Source organism: Talpa europaea (assembly GCF_964194135.1).
Source record: "Talpa europaea genome assembly, chromosome: 9".
NCBI classification, from domain to species: Eukaryota; Metazoa; Chordata; class Mammalia; order Eulipotyphla; family Talpidae; genus Talpa; species Talpa europaea.
Window position 1 is genome coordinate 112,248,765 of NC_140076.1, and position 21,095 is coordinate 112,269,859.

General features: G+C 35.2%; 1 protein-coding gene across 1 annotated transcript in view; it reads left to right on the plus strand.

The window, feature by feature from the left end:
• The window catches only part of MAN1A2 (mannosidase alpha class 1A member 2), a gene marked incomplete at its 5' end in the record, with an annotated part of 78,284 nt that overhangs the window by 28,313 nt on the left and 28,876 nt on the right, over window positions 1–21,095 (plus strand). Inside the window, 4 exons of the mRNA XM_084243290.1 lie at window positions 2,111–2,229; window positions 7,277–7,357; window positions 17,275–17,369; window positions 20,432–20,555. Of these exons, the coding sequence (XP_084099416.1) occupies window positions 2,111–2,229; window positions 7,277–7,357; window positions 17,275–17,369; window positions 20,432–20,555 (419 nt within the window). The remainder of the gene's footprint in view (window positions 1–2,110; window positions 2,230–7,276; window positions 7,358–17,274; window positions 17,370–20,431; window positions 20,556–21,095) is intronic.

Consider the following 21,095-nt stretch of genomic DNA (forward strand, 5'->3'; position numbering starts at 1 on the left):
ATAAAATCTTTTTTTTTTTTTCTCAAAATTTTTTAAGGAATGAATGAAAGAGCATTTTAAGATCCATTTCTTTCTTTCTTTCTTTCTTTTTTTTTTTTAAAGATTTATGTATACAAGCACTGGGTACAGTCAGAGGCGCGGGAGTGTGAGAGAATTCACCAGAGACAGAGCGGGGAACAGAACAGGCAGACTGATGAAATACACTGCTGAGGGGAGCAGCGGGAGTGGCAGGAGAGGGCTGTCATGCCATGTGGGACCCTCGCTGGCGGCCGGGGATTGAACCAGCGCTGCAGAGGCTGCGGGCAGCTTCGCAGCCCAGTGCTCAACTGCTGCGCCACCAGGGGAGGCCCTAAATAAAATCTTTTAAACAAAAAAGACATCAGAGGGTAGAGTGCATTCATGAAGTCATTCACTGGTTCAGGGCTTGCTCCTTATTCTTCCTCTAACAGTTATACCTACAGATAAGTTGAAAAATTGTAAGGAGCACATAAATGTGATCTAAGTTAAGAATAACCATTTTAAGAACCAATCTGTATAATTTTAAACTGTCAGAAGAAAGCACTACCTAATAGAAAAGGGAATGAAAACAAAAGGAAGGAATACAAAGGTAAGTCGAAAACTTGAACTAAGTGTTGAATGCTGACTCTTTAATATCATCTATTTATCACTAGATAAATTGCTGATAAGAGAAAGCTGAGTTTAATGCTTACCTTGGTAGCCTGTCAGAGGGAGAAAGGACAAAGTTAAGATATTTATCGATATTTTAAGGCTGTTTTAGGGTGGGCCTTTCAGTTGGAGTGCTTGGTTAGGATTATATAACATTATGATATAATAAGGTAAGGTTGGTAAGTGGAGAATTTGAGGTCAGGGCTTCAAACCACCATTTGGTACTTTCTGTTGAAGAGTTGATGGGTCTTTGAGAAGTTGTTGGAATGAACAATAAATATATTAAAATTATTTTGCAGCTTTTATCTTTCCAGAGAAGAGCTTCCTGGTAAACTCGTATTGATGGAGACATTATTATAATAGGATAACAGTAAATTCATGTCATTGTAGATAGTAAGTTGTGTGGAATTCATTATGAAGTCATGAATTGGCTCTTGAGATAGAAGTATATCAAGATGTAGTTATAGATAGAAATGATAATTGTATTGCATTTGGAAGGACCTTTCTGCTTCCTGTTATTTTTTACTATGCTACTAAATTTGTTTTGCTATTATTTACTTGGGGTTTTTTTAGTTATATTCATTAGTAAGATTGACTTGTTTTCTTGCCATATCTTTATAGTATTTATCTAATTTAGTTATCAGTTAGCTTTGTTGAATTAGTTGCTTCCTTCCTGAAACATTTCCTTTAAGATTATCTCTGTCTTGAGACTCCCTGTGGCCTAGGGTAAGTCTCAGTGCTATGACCACTATGGCCTAACTTCAATCCCTGGCATGGGCGCTAACAACCCACATATGATGCAGCAGACTTCTGTCTCACTTGCTGCTCCCCTTAGCAGTGTATTTCAGTAAATCCTGTTCTGCTTCCCACTCTGTCTCTGGTGAATCCTCTCACTCCTGTACCTCTGGCCTACACCCCAGTTCTTCTATGCAATACATAGATCTTTTTTTAAGATGGGTACATCTTATTATTTTGACTTTGCCTACTGACATTTTGTTTTATGACTTCTTTCTTCAGTATAAATTACCTGCTTTGCGATTGTTAAGGATTATTATAGTTTTTGTTTCATGATGATTATCCATGCTTGCTCTCCTATGACTTAGCTTATCATCTTAAAGCACTCCTACTTCTTGAATTAATCTTCACTTTCTTAAACTTGTTTCAGTAGATAGATATAATGTGACCAGGAAGAAAATTAAAGAGAATTGTAATTGTAGTTTTTCTTTATCTCCCTATATGTTATCAATGTGTCATTTGTAGGAAAATGTATTAAACTAGAAAATAGAATAAAGTGTAAAATTTATTCTATGGAAAAATTGGATATTCTTTTTGATCCTTATATCCCTGCTTTGATTTACTTTTTATATATTAAAAAATTGAAATAGACCTTATATAAAGAGCATTTTTTTAGTTACAGGTTTTTTTTTTTCCATCCAAAATATAGGAAGTTCACAAATGGGTGCTACAATAGTAGATGCTTTGGATACCCTTTATATCATGGGACTTCATGATGAATTCCGAGATGGGCAAAAATGGATTGAAGAAAACCTTGATTTCAGTGTGGTGAGTATAAGTGATAATTTCTGTGATCAGCTATGGAAAAAATAACAGTTTTTAACCATAATGGTTTGGACTATTACACTAGCAACTTAAAGAAATTTTATTTTATTTATTTTTTTAAAGATTTATTTATTTATACAAGAACCCCAGGGTGTACAGGCCAGATGTGCGGGAGGTTGAGAGGATTCACCAGAGACAGAGTGGGGAACAGTAACAGGCAGACTCACTGAAATAACACTGCTGAAGGCACAAGTCAGGAGAGGTCTATTGCACCATGTGGGTCACCTCCCTGGCTGGCTTGGGATCGAACTTGTGCTGCAGTGGCTGTGCATAGCTTCATAGGCTGCGTCTTAACTCCTTGCGCCACCAGAGACCCCTTATTTAATTTTTGCATAAAATGCACACTCTTTCCCATCTTCCTTTTAATGTTCTTCTTCTTCTTCTTTGAAGCAGTGTGTTAAGGCAGGAGTTAGGGAAAAAAGCACATTGACTAAATGCAGAAAACCATGAACTACTTTACATATGATACCTGTGTGTTTTAAAAGATTTGATAATTTTTTACACTTTTGATAAGACTTCATAACTAGGCCTGTACCCATCCTGCCAGCATCCTGGCATAGTTTAAGTGGTACTGCATAGATTTTGAAGCCCATCACATTTACATTCTAGCTCTGCAACTTGGGAAACTTTCTTATTTTTTCTCATCCTTTTATAAAATTGCTATCCCATTGTAATATTGTAAGGATTATTTGAGGTAATCTGGTAATATTCTTTTCAGTTAAATGGTAGCAATTATTTTTCTTTATTACCAGTCCTTCCCTGAGAGATGTATGAACTGTTTTGTCATATTCGTTGTTATCTTTCATGATATGTGTGCTTGCACTTCTTCCAACTGTAATTGGAAGTCACTCTTCTGTGTTTTTTCCTCTGTCTGACTCTGCATCATTAAAATGCATTGTTAATTAGGCAAAAACTGATTACTTTCGTTTATGTTATTCTAGCATTTTGGTCATGTCTCAATTAGAACACTTTTTATTATCACTTAGATTTTGGCTTGCCTGGGATTGGCAGACAACCTAATGTAAAATGACAAACAAAATAGATATCTTTTTATTTCTCTTTCATGGAATTCAAGCACAGAGATAAGTAGTTTAGGATGTGTTTGAGTAGCTTCTTGATCAACAAGGATCCTTTGTCTTATTTGTTGCTCTGTCACCTTCAGAGTTTGTAGACCTTCAACCTCATGGTACAAGATGGTTCCTCAAGATAAGGTGGATAAACCTTCCATATGCAGAAACTTGGAAGGATTAGGGGAAAGATAGGAAACTGTTCTTTAAGAATACCTTTTGGCAGTTGGTTACCCCATTTTTACATGCATGCTATACAGTAGATTTTACTCTTGATATTCCACCTTATTATTACGGGAGGCTAAGAAATGTAGCCTTTGTTGCTATTGATATATAACTATGTAACCATTATAGTCTTTTTATATCTTTATCTAGGAAATCCCTGCTGCCAAGTCATGAAGATATATTTGTATATTTAATTATAAACATTTAAAATTTTGCTTTTGCATTTAAGTTTTTAATCCATATGAAACATTATGTATATAGGGTGAGATAAAAAAATTATCGTTTGATCCCAGCACTATTTATATCCTCATTGTATTAGTACATATTAAAACATTAATACATATTAGTTAAATATTAGTCATATTAGTCTATCCTATTGGCGTTTTTCTTTACCCCTGTATCAGTACTAAACTGTGTTAGCTATAGTATTTTGATATTGAGATCTATATCTGATATGTATATACACATACATACATAATGTATACACACACACACACATCTTGATGTTTCCTCCTGTTCTATTAGGGAATTATTGTAGCAATTCTCAGTTCATTGCTCTTTTAAACTCTGGAAACCTGTGTTGAAATTCTGCGAGGATTGCATTCAATTCATAGATTAATTTGGAGAGAATTGGCAGTTGTGTGGGTTTTCCTATTCACTAACATGGCTGCTTTATTAAAGCAGGGCTGCTTGTAACACTTGGCTCAGTTAAGAACCAGAATATAGCATTTATTTTAATCAGAGAATAAGTGTGTAGAATTGTCAACCAAGTGATGGCTAAAAAGAGAATATAGTGGTATCATGATATTCTGCACTGCAGGAGACAGGCAGCACCCTGCAACTGTGAGAACAATGGAAAGAGGTTTTGGTGATTAATATGTAGTTGCTGGGGTCTCTTTCTGGTACCTTAGTAGCTCTTAGAAGGCCCTGTTCAGAGCTAGAACTCTGGCCTTTTAGGAGGGGCCCCTAGTTAGTGCTTGGCATTTCTGATAAGCACAGTGAGGAGGATTAGAGGAATATGGATGTGTGTCAGGGGAGCTGTAAGCTGAAACCAACTACCACTGCCAGGATTAAGAACCAGGGCTGGTTAGACAGTTAAAAAGGGACAATGAAAAAAAGAGTAAATAGGGTTTAAATCAGTATTTGTGGGACTTATTATTTCACATAGGTTGGCTATTGAAGGACTTTTTGTTGTGGTGACATTTCTGACAAGAGACCCAAGGGAAGCCATGTGGATATAAGGCTTTTTCCCAGTAGATGTTATAAACTGAGTGCAGGACTAGAGGTTGATGATTATTTTCTCGTAACCTTTTAAAGGTACAGTTATATTGTCTTCCGGCTTCTCTTAGACTATCGAAAAGTATGCAGTAGCACAATTTTTAAAAGGTAATCTGTCTTTGCTCCCTTTGTTTCCTTTTTTTTTTTTTTGCTTTGTTGTAATTCCACTGTCATGTGTCTACTTGTGGGTTATTGTTTAAAGGATTCAATGTTTGATCAATCTGAGGAGTTATTTTTCATTAATTTGGAAGATTCTTAGTCATTTCTCCTTGAATAATGCCTTTCCCCCACTCTCTAGCTTTTCTCCCTCTGAAATGCTGTCGCTCTTGTGAGGAGGGGTATAATGTTATAAATAAAGAATCAATAGGAATTGCATGGTGATAAATGTTAATTGGGGATGTTAGTGATAAGGGATTATTTCACGACAGTATTTTGCATTATGTGCTCAAACTTGACAGGTGACATTTGTGCACATATCTGCAGATAAAGTGTAAATACTGACACAGGAGTTAGTTTGACCATTCGGGAACAGTAAGAGTCATAGTAAAGTAGTAATAGAGGGAGGCAAAGGGGTATTGGTAGGAGATGACATCGGAGAGGCTGTAGGGAATCTGGTTATGTATGGTCTTATCAGCCATTTCCCTCTAAGTGTAACCGGAAGTCCTTATAAGGGTCTGTGTAGAGCAGTTGTCTAAACTGAGTTAAGATTTAAAGGATTCACTGTAGCTTTCTCCTGCTGAAGAGTACAGGGAGGAGGGGAAAGGGGAAAGCAAGGAAACTGGCTGGAAAGTTATTATTCTTCCTCTTCCTTCCTCTTTTCTCTCTATATTTAGGCGCTTCTATTCTGTGCCCTGTGACGCCTGTATATCGGGGCTATGTGAAGGAATATAAAGTACTTTACCTTCAAGGACGGAGTGGGGTGACAGTTGAGTTAAAAAGAATTAAATTGTTGGGCCTCCCCCTGGTGGTGCAGCGGTTGAGCACTGAGTTGCGAGGCTGCCCACAGCCTCTGCAGCGCCGGTTCAATCCCCAGCCACCCGCTGGCGAGGGTCCCACCCCCCCAAAAAAAAAAAATGAAATTGTTAATTTCTATACCAGAGAAATATACTTGTGTTGGCAAATGGTGTATCTGCTAGTAATTGTTAGAAAGACTTGAGAGTAATATACACTTACTTAAAAGTTAATCATGAATGCTATCTTTATATCAATTGTGCATATTTCTGTGGATTCTTTGACCATATTCCCTGTCACTTCTCCTTTTCTTTTTCTGTATTAGAATTTTTCTTAGAAATATCTTTATTTATATCCAAATACAACTTACAGACCCTAGATAGTAAGGTCATTAATACTGCTCTATTTGTGCCACATTTCCTTCTGTTTGTTGTTTACCTTTAATTTTAGGACTTTTTTCCTATAGTAATTTGCATTTTGGGATAATAAAAGCCTTTCATTTGTTATGATAATATTGTTATACTTACAGAGCACCTGCTTTCTTGAGGAAGTTTATATATTATCCCATTTTTTTCATTTTTTATTATAATTTTTTCTATATTTTGTCTAAATTATTTGCATTTGAGTTTGGTATATATGTGAAATGAGTATCCAAATTAATTTCTTATTTAGGAGCCAGTTTTCTCTACTTTTAAATTCCATCATTATTCTTAGTGCTTCTCTTAACATTTATTACATTATTATATAAACTAGGGAAAATATTTAAAATTCATGAGGAGAGATAGAAATAAAGAATGGATGCTATGCTGAAGTAATTAGAACAGAAGGAAGGGTCTGGTAGAGAGTGCTCTTCCAGAATTAAAGAAGTGAAGGCTTTCGTAAAGGAGAGAGAATACATTAAGAGCATCAAATACAATGATAATTTCACTATGCCATGGAAGGTACATGAAAATGGCCAATTGGGGCCTCCCCGGTGGCGCAGCGGTTGAGCGCTGGGTTGCGAAGCTGCCCGCAGCCTCTGCAGCGCTGGTTCGATCTCCGGCTGCTCCCCGGCCACCGGAGGAGGGTCCCACATGGCGCACAGACCTCTCCTGCCGCCCGCTGCTCCCCTCAGCAGTGTACTTCGGTCCTTCTGCCTGCTCTGCTCCCCGCTCTGGCTCTGGTGAATTCTCTCACCCTCCTGCGCTTCTGACTGTACCCAGTGCTTGTATAAATAAATAAATAAATAAATCTTTAAAAAAAGAAAAAAGAAAATGGCCAATTGCACTTGGCGCTTAGGAAGCTGTAGGGAAAACAGCGGCTTTTCAGTAATATTAACAGTGAAAGGTGGGATTGTAGTTGTGTGAAAAATAAAGTTGTGGAATTTGGGAAGAACATTCTCCATAAGGAGTTTTTGAGAAACATAAGACATCCTGAGAATATTTTGAAAATTACGAGACTTTATATGAATATTTTCAATGTTTTTACAGAATTCAGAGGTTTCAGTGTTTGAAGTCAACATTCGATTTATTGGAGGTCTGCTTGCGGCATATTACCTTTCGGGAGAGGAGGTGAGCAAAACCAAGTAATGCATTGATTTGGGGGAAGGGATTGTGTGAGAGATACAATAAAATGAAAGATTCTCCAAGCAGCATATTGTTTTTCTGAATTGTCTGATATTGAACTAAGGTAAAGTTTTGCTGAAATAACTGGGTGCTTCAGAGAGAAGCATGTTTCTTAGGCATAGTGATTTTTTTCATTTTGAGAATATCAATAAAACGTAAGTTCATAACAGAGCCCAGCTTATATGACCATGGCTCTTTGGAGGAATGATCCTCCCCCAAATTTGCCGTTGTAATTGATTGCATGGTCAAATTAAAGAGGGGAGGAAATTTAAAAAAAGACCAGAATGAAGGAATGGATCAGGAAGAGTGAATACAGACCCTTAGACCAAAAATTAATTACTAAAACTGCCTGTTTGGAAATTGATTATAATGCCTTACTATGAATTTGAAAACAAAACTCTAAATCACAGACTTACTTGGGACCCACAGGGATGGGGAAGTGGGTGTGGGGTATTCTTTTTTGATAATTAGATGGGTTAAAGGATGGATGGACTTGGAGAATGGGAAAGGTTACCAGGAAGAAATTATAAGTCATTTCTCTTTTGTTTTCTGGGAATCTGTACTTTGTCCCTATATTTGATGGTTTCCTGATCTAAATTATTCTGACAGCTCTTGGTAAATTTGATAAAATTCATCTTTTGTTATTTCTATGTGAAGATTAATTCCTATGTTGTCTTTTGTGTGTTTGTGTTGTTAACTTTAAAATAACCATTTTTAGGATATTTTTCCCTTTATGATTTCTAGAATTTGGTTCTTAGAAAGCCTTCCTTTGTGTTATTATAAACAAAAACATCTATTTTTCTTCTGAATTTTTTATGATTTATATGCTTATATATAAATCCTTTGTCTTTGAGTGCAAAAATTAAATATTCATATATTGCTATTTTCTTTACAAGTAGTATATTTGAAGATGCCAGTGCTTAATATATAATATTAGATAAACAGCATTTAGCTTATTTTAGTATATAATTTTGCTGTCACACTTTTGATAATGGTTGTTCTATACTTTGGGAAACACTGACCTACCTCATTTATATATATAAAATCATAGTAAATTAATTGATAGGTTTGTTTTTGGTTTTTATTTTCCCACCGAGGTAACATTGGTTGACAATACTGTATGTGCTTCATAGGATCACACCTCCCATGTGAGTCACCACACCATAACCACCACCCAGCCACCCACAGTCCATGAGCCCCACCCACACTTCGAGTTCCCTGCTCCCCTCCCCATTCTTATAGCTTCAATTCCACAGGCAGATTTTTAGGGTTTATAATTGGTTTGGTTTTGTCTATTTCTTTGTTTTGTTTCTCTACATAACACATATAAGTGAAACCATCTGATACTTGTCTTTCTCCTTTTGAATAGCATTCCATTGGGGGTGTGTGTGTGTGTGTGTGTATGAAATATATGTATTTTAATCCACTCTTCTGCCACTGGCCACTTAGGTTGTTTCTATAACTTGACTATTGTAAATAGTGCTGCAGTGAACATAGGAGTGCACAATATCCTTTCAAATTAGTGTGTTTGCATTCTTTGGGTATATACCTAGGAGTGAATGCTGGATCATATGGTAGATCTATTTTTAATATTTTTGAGAGGATTTTTAATATCTGGTTTATTGAGGTATTACTACTTAGAGAAAAAATTCACCCATTTTGATTTTGACAGATAATACATCTAGTAACCAGCAGCACAATCAAGTGAGAGAATTCTGTCACCCCAGAAAAATTCTCTTTTATCATTTTATAGTCATCCCACCGTATGGACCATGCTGGGATTGTACTCCCCTTTGCTTGCATGGCCTCACTTTCCACATGTTGGTCCCAATCCCTCTCTAGGATATTGCTTTTTCCGCTAGGCGTCCCTTCTGGGCATAGATCCCTGACTTCTGGAGTAAAATTTAAAAACAATGAAGGGGAGGAAAAATTGTTTTGTTACCTTTAGTTTTGGTGTTTATTTTCCAGGTTAGATATTAGTAAGATATCCTTGAGAAATGAGATATTTTTTCCCCTTATCTGACTGTGTAGAGGAAGTTCTCATTTTTTTGTGTGTAGTTGACATACTTGATTAGTTTTCATACCAAAAAGCACATGATTCAAAAGTTAGTTATGAGTACCTGGTGAAAGAGGAACATTGCATTAGGCGCCGGGTCTGAAGGTAGAAACAAAATATTGACATTTTTGTTGCTATTCTAGGAAAACTCTAAAATGCTGAAAAAATGTACATGATGATAGCAATATTTTCCACTTTTGCAATATTTATGCCTTAGTCATCAAGAAGAAACATTTTGAAATGGAGGGAAGCTCATAAGATTTGGAATTGGAAGTTTAATTCCCTACTCTGACTCCCTTTTGCAATGATACTACCATCTAGTCCTTGTTTCTTCAACTATGAAAATGTGGAAGAATTCACTTGAGAGTTGTGAAGATTAAGTTACATGAAAATGCCTAAAATACCTGAGTCAGTTGACATTACTTTTTTGCTGCTGCTTTGACCTTTTTCCTGTGTGATAATAAATATTCTAACATGTTGGGAATCCTTGTACTTATTTTAAAACATAAATCTCTTAGGATATAGTCTACTAAAAGTAAATATAAGCAAGAAAATTAATTATAATTTATAACATGACAAAGTACCATAGTAATATGTAGCTGGAATGAAGAACATTTATATTCATTCTGTTCCTAACACTGGAACCAAGTGAGGGTTATATGCCATCCTCACAAAATATTCCTCTTCTCTGTTGATGTATTAATATCATACATGTGAAACTTTATCATTTTATTTTCTCAAAACAAGTCTCTTCATGATTTATTATGTTTACCTCAAATACATGGCATTTCTTTTACAGATTGTCTGTTTTCATTTTTTAGTGGTTATCAAAGTGACATCCCTTTTTTAATAAGGTAATAAAATAATTTACGTAGATAACTGCATCTAAAATCTGTCAGATAAGTAGAGAAATGATTATATGGAGTTTAATGCATGTTTCACAGATAATAAAAACAAACAACACCACAAAATATTTCTTTACCAAGACATAAATGTTCTTTATTGCCCGTGCTGTAGATAGGATAATCTGAGTAAGTTCAGGAAAAATTTTAAAGACAGATATACATTTTTTGACTTAAAATCTTTAACTAAAATTCTGAATTAAAAAAGTGTTAGAGCATTTATTTTTCCTGGTTTAAATAGCTATTATTGTCTTTTCTGCACTAATTCTCATTTTGTTTTTGAAAAACCCAATTGCTGGGCCTCCCCGGTGGTGCAGCGGTTGAGTGCTGAGTTGCGAAGCTGCCCGCAGCCTCTGCAGCGCCGGTTCAATCCCCGGCTGCTCCCCGGCCACGGGAGGAGGGTCCCACATGGCGCGCAGACCTCTCCTGCCGCCCGCTGCTCCCCTCAGCAGTGTACTTCGGTCCTTCTGCCTGCTCTGCTCCCCGCTCTGGCTCTGGTGAATTCTCTCATCCTCCCGCGCTTCTGACTATACCCAGTGCATGTATAAACAAAACCAACCAACAAACAAACAAATAAATTAATAAAACATGCCTCTGTTAAAAAAAAAAAAGAAGAAAAACCCGATTGCTCCAGAAATTGCTGCTATTTTCACTGAAAATTTGACCTCTTTATTTTCTGTGGATGTGCTGATAATTGGGAAACATAGTCCACTAGACTTTGCCCATCCAGCTAAAGTCTCAAATAACACGCCAGCATTTTCCTTGTATACGTCTGAGTTCATTTACACATTATTATAGAAGTTCATGCATGTTTAAAGTCACAATACCCTAATACCAATTAATAATTGATGATTACAATACTATAATTGATGTGGTAGTTTGATGGTACCACAAGAAGTTTGAAGATATCACAAAGATCTTGACACTACACTTTAGAGATGAAACCCAGGATAGGAGGGAGCCACAGAGGAGAAATCCCCAAATTGTACATACTGAGAGCATGTATTGTGACAACATTGCTTAATTCCCCTATTTGTTTATAGAGCTGTACCATAATTTTCTGCATGAAATAGACTCTGATTCTTCCACATTCTTTTCTTGGTAAAGAACTTCAAGGCTTCACTACACAGTTATTTATTTTAAGCAACTATTGCAGTTAATTTACATACTATATATACACACTTTAAATGTACAATATGTAATAAATTTGAATTTTGGCAAGTATTTAGTAAAGAATAATGTAAATGGGGAATATAAATAATATAGCTTTTTGGGAAAATAATTTGATGGTCTCAGGTAAACATTTCAAATTTAAAATATTCTTTGACCCAATAATCTACTTCTAGGAATCTTTTATCTAAAAGTAACAATGTGATATAAGTGAATTGTGGCACTTGGCCTTGAAAAAGAGACCTGAAATTTGCTTATGGAAGTGTGTCAAAGGCATTTTAGTTTTTGAGCTATTGTGTAGAGGTGGAAGGAAGGTACATGAAATTGGAAAAAATAAAAAATAAAAAAATAAAAGTAACAATGTGACTACATAAAATGTATCTAGAATAATATTTCATTGTGGTAGTCTTTGTAATAGCCAGTGTTGAAAGTCCTGAATATTCGTCTAGAGGGGAATGGTTGAATACATTGATACATCTATTACCATAGAATATTGTGCAGCTATAAACATATGTTTGATATATTTTAACCAAGAAAATATGCTTGAAATACTCAGTAACAAGCAAATTATAAACTAATAATTCCGGGTTGGCTGTGTGTGTGTATTGTTCAGTCATTGCGGTGTTTTGTGCAGGAAATAAGCTGGACTAGGGTGGACTCAGATGGGTTGTAGAGAGGAGAAATATAAATGATTTCATGGGATTTGAGAGGACAATTTAAAATGATTGGGTGTGTTTAGGATGGAGGAGATGAGGCAGAAAGAGAAGCTGGCTCTGTCTCTGTGTTCACCCCTACATGTGTTTTGGCACTAGACAGTTGATGGGATGATTATCAGATACTGAACACTTTGAGAATACTAGATTGAGAGAGGAATTGCATCAGTTCATTTTAAGTATTTTGAGTTTGATATCTTTAGGTGAAAATAGATGGTAGACAATGAATCTGGTGCTTATTGGAGAAGTCCTGACTGGAAATAATTATTTGTGAGCCAGTTGTGCTGTAGCTAGTAATTGAAAACAAGCACATGTGAAATTGTTCAGGGAGACAGTTTAGCATAGGAAGGGGACCTAGAATCAAGTCTTGAGAAACACAGCATTAAAGGTCAGAAACGAGGAGGATGAATTGGTGAGGAGACAAGGAGATTTTAGGATTGTTGAACACAAGGGAAGAAAGTATTTTAAGGAGGAACTGGTCAATAATGACTAAAAATGCTTTTTACTCAAATGTGTGACTAACTTTACCAAGTGTTCAATTCAGTGAGATGATAGAAACAGAAAGCCATGTTGAAATAGTTTGAGGAGTGAGTGGGAGGTGAGGAAATGGATATGCTAAATTAGACAATTTTGTAAAAATTGGAAAAGTGCTTGTGATGTTAGTAGCAGGAAAAGATAGAATAAAAATCCAACTTAAAATGTATATGTATGTATAGGAAAAGGGAGAATGGAAATTATAAAATAATAATATTATTAGGTTCAGAATAGAGGAACTGTATGATTTTTTCCCCCCTATTTTCCTGGTTTTTTAAAATAAGCAAATATTTAATAATAGATAATGTCAAAGTTGGGATGATTTATCACAGTTCAGTTGAACAAGCCAGTAATTTAAAAGAGAGAATTTAATGTAAAGAGTTACTAACTAAACACAAAGTTAACTAGGCAAGTGCTAGATTAAAAAAAAGAAAAGGTAGTGTGGAGGTGGCTCCTACAGGAAGCAGCCAAGGCTGAGGGAATGTGGAGGAAGGGTTTTAATTACTAATTCTTAGATAATTGAAGAGAAAGGCTTGTGTAAAGCTGAAACTCAGACCTTTAATGAAGGTATGCTTGCCGGTTGGCGCTCCTGCTGCTGGTGTTTGGAGTGAGGGTTGGGGGTGATGAAGGTAGTTCTGCAAGAGTTGGAAAAACTGCAAGATAGATTCTGGTGCTCCTACAGGGAGGAACTGCTGTTGCTTCTGATTTGACAAGTTAGGAAAGCAATCATTGGGGTCTGGGCTTCCCTGCATACTTTCGGTGGGAATACCAAGAGTGCAAAGCCCTGATTAGCCATCAGGGTGATACTTTCAGGGATGAGTTAATGTCTCACCTTCAACAATAGACTTGCTTTCAATTGCTGTAAATGAGATTCTCCAAGCTCATCTTCTGTAATGCAGTGTACTTTGTGTGCAGGGATTCATTATGGGCCCATTGGATCATCCCTGTGGGATTTAGGTAGGAGTGAGGACTGGGGCGTGTACAACTAATGTAAATAAATATTACAGCTTTTGTTGCACCTTTACCATGAATAATACAGTCATTGTTCTCTGACCCAGTAGTCTTGTATCTTTTCATATTCATGAAATAAATTGTGGTGGCAGGCTAACTTTTTAGCTTGTAAGTAAGTATGATAAAATCTTAGATTTCATCAAGACTTTAAAAATAGTTTGCAGACTCATTTTGAGTGGGAGGTGTGTGTCACTGTGTTTCCACCTCTATGTTAGACTATGGTTTTGTGTTAACCTTCACTGGGTCCAAAGGAACACCTGCCTGGTCTTTTAGGATTTTCCTATTCATGGTGATAATGAAAATTCATCCAGAATGCAGTATTCAGAGTCAGAAGAGTTGAGAATACAAAATAGATTGAAGGATTTCAAAGAATGTTTAGTAGGAGTCTCAGGTGAGTTTAAATAAATGATAGAAAATCAATATTTGAAAAGACATCAAGAATGAGGAGGAAATATTAAAGCTACCACAGAGAAAGGACTTAGAAAAGAATGACAGTTGACAGCAGAGTTCTCAGTAGCAATAGGTTTCAGGAGTCTTTGGAGTAATATCCTTAAACTGCTGAGATAAAGTAACTGCCAACCCAGAATTTTATAATAGCCAAACTATCACTCCAGAGGAAGGTAAAGAGGAATAAATTAGAAAGATGTTTTGAGGAATTATTAACTAAAAGGTATGATTAAATAATATGTGATGTAGGAATGTGTGTGTGTGTGTGTGTGTGTGTACACATATGTATGGCTGTCTTTGTCTGTGTGTGTGTATGACTATATCTGTATCTACATCTAATACAGTGACTGTTCAAGCAAGAACATAGATTCTGGAGTTGGACTGCCGGAGTTTAAATTCAGGTTTACCTCTTACTGGCTGTATGACTTTGGATAAGTTGAACTTTTTAAAGATATTTTTTATTGGGGTCAAAATTGCTTTTCATCATTGCATTTTTTTTAGGAGTTATAGGCTTAAACGTTTACAAATGTATGTTTCCACACCATATTTACCATCAAAGTCTCCAAAATCCTGCTCCCTCCCTCCACACTCTCACTTCGTCATCCTCCCTTTTAGTTGCCTCAGTTTTGGAGTCATGTGTCAAGGGTTTGTTACTGCTTTGGTTCTGTCTGACTGTTTTGTTTCTCTGTATTCCAGATGTAAGTGAAACCATTTATCTTTTTCCTTTTGACTTACCTTGCTTAGCATGGTCCTCTCCAGTTCCCCTCTATGTTGTAGCAAATGATAATAATTCATATTATGTAGCTAAATAGTATTCCATTCTACCCCATATATATATAATATATATCACACATATATACACACATGCATGATAACCATATACATATATTGCATATATGTATATGTATCATATATGTATATGTATAGATAACACAGACACACTACATTCTCCTGTCTTTGAACACTTAGGTAGTTTCTAGAACTGAGACAAATTAACTTATTCATTGTTTAACTCAGTTTCCTACATCATAAAATGGGAGTAATAATACTTCATTGGGTTGTTAGGAGGATTAATTGGTTTACTATATGTTTGTAGTTATATATATTACCATCATCCAACATTTTTGTAAAATAACTTAAAAAGTCTTTGAAACCTTTATTTGTTAACATTGGGTATCTCAGAGAGATGAGAAGAGGTATAGAAGTGAAAAAGATAATTTACTTGTTTATTACAATATGGGTATATTCTCTCTCCTTTGACTTCATACTTGATAAACATCTATTATACGCTAACCTCTCTTTTAAGTACTGAGATACAATAGTTAACAAAACAAGAAAAGCCCTATCCATCTATGGATTACATTTCTACTGGGAAATAGGCAATAGAGATAGATACATGAGAGTGAGTATATATGCACACTCACTTGCACAAACACATAAACTATAAGAAGCACTAAAGAAAAGGTCAGAGAAGAATATTCTGCAGTTAAATGCTCTACCCTTGAACTATATACCCTCAGAATAGAATATTCTGTGTTTGAAAGAGAAAGAGACAAAGACTGTGTGTGTGTGTGTGTGTGTGTGTGTGTGTGTGTGTGTGAACTATAACAGAATTTCTATTTCTGGGAGGGTAAGAAAATGAGGATTTGATGTGACACAGCTAGGAACCATAAATACCATAGACCAATTTAGCACAAAATATTTACTAGATATTTAAGAAACTGGTAGTTACTTGAATTGTAAAAGAAACTGTGTGGTTGAAGTATTAGATGGGAACAGAGACTTATTTTAGTTTAATGCTTTTTGGATTATGACAAATAAGGCATGCATTGTATGAGAAATAATAATATGCATTACATATTAAAAACTAAATTGTTTAAAGTAACTTACCAAAATTTTTCTGAAAATAGAGGATATACATTATTAGAATTTATATTTTTATATATGCATTATTATATACTGTATAAGGAAATTTTGCTCAGTGATATTATTTGTACTATGAACTATAATCAGTAACTGTATATGTCAGTTGCTATTAATGATACAAGGTAGTTGGAAATTAGAAAATATGCCATTAATTATCTCAGTAGTATTTGTATGCTTTGTTGAATATAATCTCAATTTAGAACTTAGATCTGTTCCAGACCTTCAAAAGTAGTTTTACCTTATTTAAGGAACTTTACATTTTCTCCCAATAGTATTCTTGTTCTTTAATATAATTTCAGTTAAGAACATGAATTTGTTCCAGACCTTCAACTGCTTAGTTAAGAATCTAATAAAATATTTGACTCCACTGAAAGGATGGAACCTTAAATGAATTTGAAGTAAGTTTGAGAGAGGACAGGCTTGAGGCATACAGAGCATGCCACTTTTCCTAATAGGATGTTATGACCTTATCTCAGTTTGGAGTCTCTAAATTAATACTCTCTGAGGTAGGATCCACACACCTATCTGTGGAATATGTTAAGAATATTAGAAATGTTACTAGATATTGTCTTGGTTAATAGTACATTATTTCAAAAGTTTGGAAATCGCTGATAGTTGTTTTGGCTACCAAAAAAGTACAGTTGGGATTGAAGAATGGAGCATTTGTAACTCTCAAAATAAACGTGGACTATGAACTCAGATATTTTCTTTCCTGTCAATAATGGTTAAAATTTGAGTTGTAGCTTTTTTGTTTTAATATTTGTACTGTTTGTATACCATGAATGGAAACTTCTAGACAAATGTTTTCTCAAATTTCTATGCCAGCTGAAAATACAGATAATATTTATGTTAAAATTGCATTCTTCCCTCTCAATTTGTTATAGTTTCAGACCATTGCATATTGGGCAGCTTGACCAGTGTCCAGTTTGCAAACATTTTCTCTTACTCTGTATATATCATAGTACCAAAGAGATGCTACCTCTCCCCATACCCCCTCCATAACTTCCATGTAACCAATACATTGTGGTGTGCATCCTCTGAGAGAACAGCTTCATGATGCTTCATGGTGACTATAACTTAGGAATATTGATGTTTATATCTCAGATATTCAAGATCAAGGCAGTCCAATTGGCTGAGAAACTCCTTCCTGCCTTTAACACACCTACTGGGATCCCCTGGGCAATGGTGAATCTGAAAAGGTAAATTTTTCTTTTGTGCTTATTCCTATTCTGAAAAAAAAAAAAAAAAAGATTGATTTTTGGCCTTTTTAGTCTTAAAATCTTCTAATGATCTACCCCATTGTACTTTTTATTAAGACTAATTTTTTAATCTGTACATATATGTAGAAGCCTATATCTTGAAAACATTTTCAGATTTTGAATATGCATTCTTTTGTTTCATTTATTTATTTTTTAAAGATTTATTTATTTATGCATACAAGAACCGAGGTAAAGGCCAGAGGTGTGGGGGAAGGAGAGGATTCAACACAGAGTGGGAAACAGAACAGGTAGACTGACTGAAATACGCTGCTGAGGGGAGCAGCGGGCAAGTCAGGAGATGTCTGCCGTGCCATGTGGGCAACTGCTCCCTGGCCAGGGATTGAACTCCTGCTGCAGTGGCTGTGGACAGCTTCATAGGTTGCATCTTAACCCCTTGCGCCACCAGGGAGGCCCACATTCTTTTGTTTTAAACAATTCTTAAATCTGTCTTAATCATTCCAGTTTCAACTGTTTGAGTATAGATTTCTCTTTTTCATCTGTATGGTTATAAAATACTTCTTGTATTTGTTTATTCATTGACATTTGGTGCTATAATGGATTCAGAGTGTTATCTATCCAGATTTTTTGCACACTGCTTGTTGGTCTTCTTTTAAGTGAAAACAGAACATGGTATGCCTTAAAGTCAGGGCTTCTGCTGTGGAATGTTTGTAGGGTCCTTAGTATATATTTACACTACTGAAGTTCAAAGTTAATTCTTAAAACATTCTTTGCAGTCTGTTTTGTTCTAGGAGAAAGCACTTGTTTCAGTTAGAAATAGATGAAATATTTTCTTTGGACAATTTTATAAACATGCACAGATTATAACTAAAATTTGACTACTGTAAAGATTTTAACTTTTGTTTAAATAATAATTGCTAACTGAAATTTTTGCTGCTCATTTTTTTCTCCAAATAAAATTTACTATCCCTCTTAATGCTGAAACTTGAAAATTATGCAGAAATTTGACTCTTGGTCTGTTTGTCCCCAGACCTTTTAGAATAAAAATTAGGAACATTTGTTTTTTGAGAGGAATGATTCTGTGACAGTTATTATTTGAAAAAGCTAATTCATTTAAGCCGTTTATTTCTAATGCAGAACTTCATGAGTTTAGATTTACATTCAGAAACAAGCATTTAATACTGAACATTAAGTGTAACCTTTTCACTTCAGGCACTATGTCTTTTATAACTTTTGGGTTTACAATCTTGATTAAAAATATTGTCTCTACTTAAGTTTTATGGTCTTATGGATTTCCAAAACAGGTTTGTATAATAATACTTCCTTTAAAAATTTCAGCAAGTGTGATGTTATTTGTAGATTTTTATCAATTGCTTTTATCAGGTTGCCAGATGCATTTCTTCCTGCATTGATGGAGATGATCATATTTTTACAATTTATTTGCCACAGTCAGATGTTAGATCAGTTTTGAATTCCTGGGATATTCCGTGTCTAAGGAGTATTATTCTCTTTATATTTAATTCTATTTGGTATTAAAGTTATCTGGTCTTGGGCCTCCCTGGTGGCACAAGGGGTTAAGCACCACACTGTGAAGCAATCGGCAACCTCTGCAGCATGAGTTCTATCCCCAGCCGGCCAGGGAGCTACCCACATGGCGCAGCAGACCTCTCCTGACTCACCCGTTACTCCCCTCAGCAGTGTACTTTGGTTAATCTGCCTGTTCTGTTCCTCACTTTGTCTCTGGTGAATCCTCAGACCCCCTGCCTCTCTGGCCTGTTTCCCAGCTCTTGTATGCACAAATAAATAAATCTTAAAAAAAAAAAAGTTATCTGGTCTCGTAAGATGAGGTGGTGGGACATAGTCTTTCTTTCTTTTGTTCATTCCTGAAAGAATTTCTTTAATACTGGTGTTACTTCATAAATGTTTGATATGTTCACTTATGTAACTATCTGGGGCCAGAAAATTTCTTTGTGGTTATTTTATGATGAATTTAAATTATACAATAATATAATATGGTATATATGCAATTATTCATATTTTATTTTCATTTTGTGTCAGTTTTAGTTGTATTTTTAGGGAATTTGTACATATTTAATTTTTTTTATTGCAGTAGCATCAGTTTACAACGTTGTCGGTGATTTTGAAGTTTAGGATCACACCCTTCAGGTGTATGTTAAACCCCACCAAGGCTCAGATTTAATGATTGCTCCCATGAGGCTATATGTAGAACAAAAAACAAAAAGTGTTGTTTAGAATTTAGTATTTGAAAAGTGTTTAAATGCACTGTGAATGAAGCTTTCATTTGGTTCATGTGGCCAGTAAGTTTTTATAGCGACGAGTAACCTGTTGGACTTAGTAGGTGCTTTGTGTTATACTTAGGCATGCTGTCACCCATTCCCTGTGCTTGCACTCTCCCCAAATGGCATACTTTATTCCTTAAATGATAAAAGAAAGTATGTTTCTTGAAATCATCCATGGATTTTCATTATGTTCAGAATATAAATTTTAAAATTTTGCCACAGCCTGCAAAATCCTTGTGTATTCTGGAGTACATCTGGTTCTCTAACCTCGTTCTTCTTCCTTCACTTCCCTCTCTCAGTTACAGCCATTCCAGTGCCTGTGTGAAAATTCATACATTATCTAAATATATATAATTCATGTAATTAATCCTGTATTGGCAACCTTTTAGCGTATTTGAAGAATATATATTTGAATTGTTTATATATGCATTAAAAATTCTGTAGTAATACATAAGAAGCTAATGAAGGTGTTTATATTTTGGACCTGGTAAGGTAAAGAGAAATGAAGAGGAAATAAAATCTATTTATCATATAAATTTCTATATTGTTTTGATTTTTAAAACACGTGAATGTATTACCTATTCAAAAGAATTTAAAAATAATAAAATACTACTTTGGATGTAAATAAGCTGTTATGTTAAATGTAATTATTTCAGAGAGATTTATTTAAAATTTATGTATTTATCAAAATAAAGTTTTGGTCTTTTTCTAACCCTGTCTGCTTTTACCTTTGCCTCCCTTCAGTGGTGTTGGGCGAAACTGGGGCTGGGCATCTGCAGGCAGCAGCATCCTTGCTGAGTTTGGTACCCTGCATATGGAGTTCGTCCACCTCAGCTACTTGACGGGAGACCCAGTTTACTACAAAAAGGCGAGTCTCCTTGTTTGCTTTGCTTTATTGTAGGGTCCTCTATGGTTTACCCAAAGACTTGATTCATGTTTTTAAAATGTTTGCCTTTCTAGAAGTATGTCTATCAGTATTCTGGCCTTTTATTCTTTTTTTAAAATTATCTAAAGAAGTGTCCTTTCTATTTTGAACATTTTAAAAATATTTATTGATACTCAAGAAGTTGTAACATGAGTAGGCTTTTTTAAAATCCCTTTGTCATTGATACTTAACATTGTACTGAAGTGCTGGACTGCATGAGAAGACAAAGAAAACAGAATGAACAGAAGGTCTAAGAATCAAAAAAGAAATAGCCATTATTCACAGACTACGTGGTTATTTGCAATATGAAGAGAGCCTACATTTGTATTATTAAAAGCAAAAAACTGTATATTTAAATAAAAGCTCTATTAGATATTAGAGATGAATAGGATTTTTCTGCATCAGCTATAATGGGCAAGAAAATATCATTTTACAAAAAAGGGATAAATGCTGTACATCTGAAACTTAATGTTACAAACCAGT